This window comes from Adiantum capillus-veneris, chromosome 5 (assembly GCF_014529385.1).
Source record: "Adiantum capillus-veneris isolate H3 chromosome 5, ASM1452938v2, whole genome shotgun sequence".
NCBI classification, from domain to species: Eukaryota; Viridiplantae; Streptophyta; class Polypodiopsida; order Polypodiales; family Pteridaceae; genus Adiantum; species Adiantum capillus-veneris.
The window spans coordinates 95,566,322-95,569,426 of record NC_140935.1 but is presented as its reverse complement, the minus strand read 5'-3'; the positions used below and the strand labels follow the sequence as shown (position 1 = coordinate 95,569,426).

Genomic DNA, 3,105 nt, shown 5'->3' with positions numbered 1-3,105 from the left:
AAGATTGTAGCTCAAATGCCCAATTTTCAATGTCCAATGAGATTACAATCGGGAGTTTCCATTTTCAACTGGGAAGTTTACACTATAAGAGCCGGGATATGTGTCTCACGATTTGGGCATGGTAGTGTCATGATGTAAAACACCTCTAGTGGGGGTGCAAATGAGACAGAATGTGAAATCAACAACATTTGGATAGATCATGCAAAGTCAATGGAATACGCATCACTTTATAGGATATATAGTAGTGATATAATAGTGTCCACATTGGATGTAGAAAGCAACTCACCCACAACACTTTGACAGAGAAAGTGGAGGATAGCAAATTGAAAATTAGGTCCACACTACTATACTACTGTAGAGGAGAAGATCAATGCGCAAGTTGTAAAGAAGGTGGATGTGCTTAATGAGAGAGATGCGCAAACAGAAAAGAAAGATGCTTAATGACATCTCAGCCTTCATGGCAAGAATCACATTAATCTATAGCATATCATAGAGTTAGTTCTCAGCTTGAAAAGAGCTCTTTGTGGCTTTAATCATATGAGAGTGTTGTTGAAAGTGGCAAGCATTTCAGTGGCTAAGCTCTCTCTTAAAGAGCTCTTTGTGGCCTAATGATCATTGTTAGTATTAAAATAGGAAGCATTCTAATGAGTTATAGCTTGCCTAGCAGGTCTTGAGTTCGAACCACGTTGGATAGACCTTTGAGGTCTCTTGGGATTGTTCCTACGACGTTAAATACTTCTCATCTTAAGCTGGTTTTGAGCAAGGGTGCACATAATTAGAGAGTTGCTCGATCACCATCCATCACCCACAACTCAGCTATCCATTATGCAGCACAGATCATCCCCTTCACCACCTTCAAAGGACCTTGCATTCGTCCCCTTCGCATGGGAGGACAAACCCGGGGTGCCCAAACAGCAAGAAAGCAGCAGCACTCTGCTCCAATATGTAAGCATCCATATCCCGGCAGAAGCTCTGCAGCATCCTAATTCATACCCGCCCGCCATCCTTCCTTGCCCCCTCTCCAAGCCCCCACGCCTGCAGCCCCTTTACGGCGCCACCGCCCTCCGCAATACCCCCAGCTTCGGCCCCATCACTTCGCCGCCCCCTCCTCGCCATCACTCTGGTCTCCTGGTCAGAAAGCAGAGCTTCGACAGCATTGTCTATGGCGACGGCGGCAGGCCGCTCACCAGAAAATACAGCCATGGGAGCTTGCCGGGGCATCAGAAACGAACCATGCGAGGGCGGAAGGAAGACGACCCCTTCTTCATGGCGATCCAAACTTGCAGGAAGGAGCCAATTAGGGTATTTTATCATCGCGACAGAATTAGTCCTGCAAGAGAGAAGAGTCAGGCAAGATGCATTAATGGCCATCAGCTGCAGCGAAAGGAGGAGGATGATATGAAACACCTCACTATTCGTCAGCTGTTCACGCAGCAACTGCGAGAGGAAGAGCGGCTGCAGCAATATAGAGCAACACAAAAGCAGCCTCTCATCGTTAAGAAAAAGCAAGCGAGTGGACCCTTCACAATCCTTGCTAGGTGTTTGGGTTGCTATTAACCAAAGCAAACGGTGAGATTGCTCCAATTATGCTCTTTCTTTTATTATGTAAATAACTTGAAATGCGGTCCTTTGGGGCGATAATAAATTTCGAGCGTTGTTGCCTATGTGGCAATTGCTTCTACTGCCATTAAAACGTCAAAGATTTTTGAAATCGAGTACGTTCACTAGTGCCACGTAGGGCACTAGCGCTCGAAATTTAATCGCACGTCCTCCCCTGTTATCTTCCCCCCCCCCCCCCCCCCCGAAACCCCCCACCACCACCAGACACACAACAACACCCACTTAAGCATTGGTGGCCCCTTTGCCTACGCTCATTCTCTCGATAACCCATGCATCATTGGAGAAGGCTCATGCGGCTCGGCATTTGATGAAAGCACAAAACACATTCAAGCTCGAGCAAGTGCCCAATTGAGTAATGCTCGAATGTTTGAGACCATTGAACCGCCCAAAAGATCATTTGAGATGGACTAAAACACTTCTTAGGAGTGATTCACAAGGCCACAAGTAGCCACTATTCTCGGACTTCCTCTAGACTTCCTCTAGAACAATGTCAAGGTGTCCTCCAGTGCTATTGCACAAGCAATATCATCTCTTGTAATTTCTCATAGAGCTTGCCACTGAATTTTGAATCCCTTAAGAGGGGTATCCAAATCCATCCTCGCCTTCTAAAAGTGAGCTAGTCATCTGGTTTTTGAGTTAACATAGAGCCAATTGTAATAAAGGTGCTTGAATTTGGCCACTCTTTGAGTCGTTTCGAGAGAGACTTGGTTGGGACTTGGTTACCCTTGTACTTAGTATCTTGCTTTGTGCTAATAATAGTAGTTTGCACAAAGGAATGCATTCCTTGCCCATTCCTTGAAAAGTCACAAAATAGAATTGTCTTGTTTTTACTCATATAATTAGTTATTTCTAGAAAATACAATGTAGGAAATCCGAATATTGAAAAATGACTTTTGAAAAATACCATATTTTGTGTAAAATTGTAAATTACAACTCAATCTAAACTCCATTTAAACTAACACTAAAATGTCATTGGTCTTTACGCAGGTATTATACAAGCTTGACAACTCTATTACATACATGTAGATGGATTTTTTAAAGAAGTTTGAGCCTTCTAAAAATCTAATTAAGCTACCCTTGAGAGAATTTTGTAAAATTTTTTTGCGTACCAACAAATTAGTGCTTAGAGATGGCCATAAAAAGACCTTCAATCTATGTTCGAACTATTGTTAGAAACAAATACCACAATTTGAGAGTATTTCTCTAGATGGATTTTTAATCTAAAAATCTTGAGAAATATTGCAATTGTTTTTACAAAAGTCTCTTGAGCCGTAGAAGTGGCCGTTTAGCGATAAAATTACGATTTGTTGCTCAATTGGGTGAATATTAGATGTTATCCATTATCCAACCATGTGAGAAACTTGGCATCGCTATTGTAAACATGCAAAGGGCTTCATTGAGAAGTTTGGAGTTTTCTCCAACATTATTTGGCCCTTCTTTGTAATATATTATTAATATTTCAATTGTGGTATAGTTTTTAATGTT

At 42.3% G+C, this 3,105-nt stretch overlaps 1 protein-coding gene across 1 annotated transcript; it reads left to right on the top strand.

Annotated features, from left to right (window-relative positions):
* Positions 1 to 408: 408 nt before the first annotated feature.
* On the top strand, positions 409 to 3,105 carry LOC147457767 (uncharacterized). The gene is made up of 2 exons (XM_086512580.1): positions 409 to 1,569; positions 2,608 to 3,105. Exon 1 carries the CDS (start codon positions 826 to 828, stop codon positions 1,555 to 1,557), a length of 732 nt encoding a protein of 243 aa, XP_086368706.1. The 5' UTR covers positions 409 to 825; the 3' UTR covers positions 1,558 to 1,569; positions 2,608 to 3,105.

What these genes read in the sequence shown, in the direction of transcription:
- LOC147457767 (XM_086512580.1), top strand. Translation starts at nt 826, where the DNA reads ATGCAGCACAGATCATCCCCTTCACCACCTTCAAAGGACCTTGCATTC.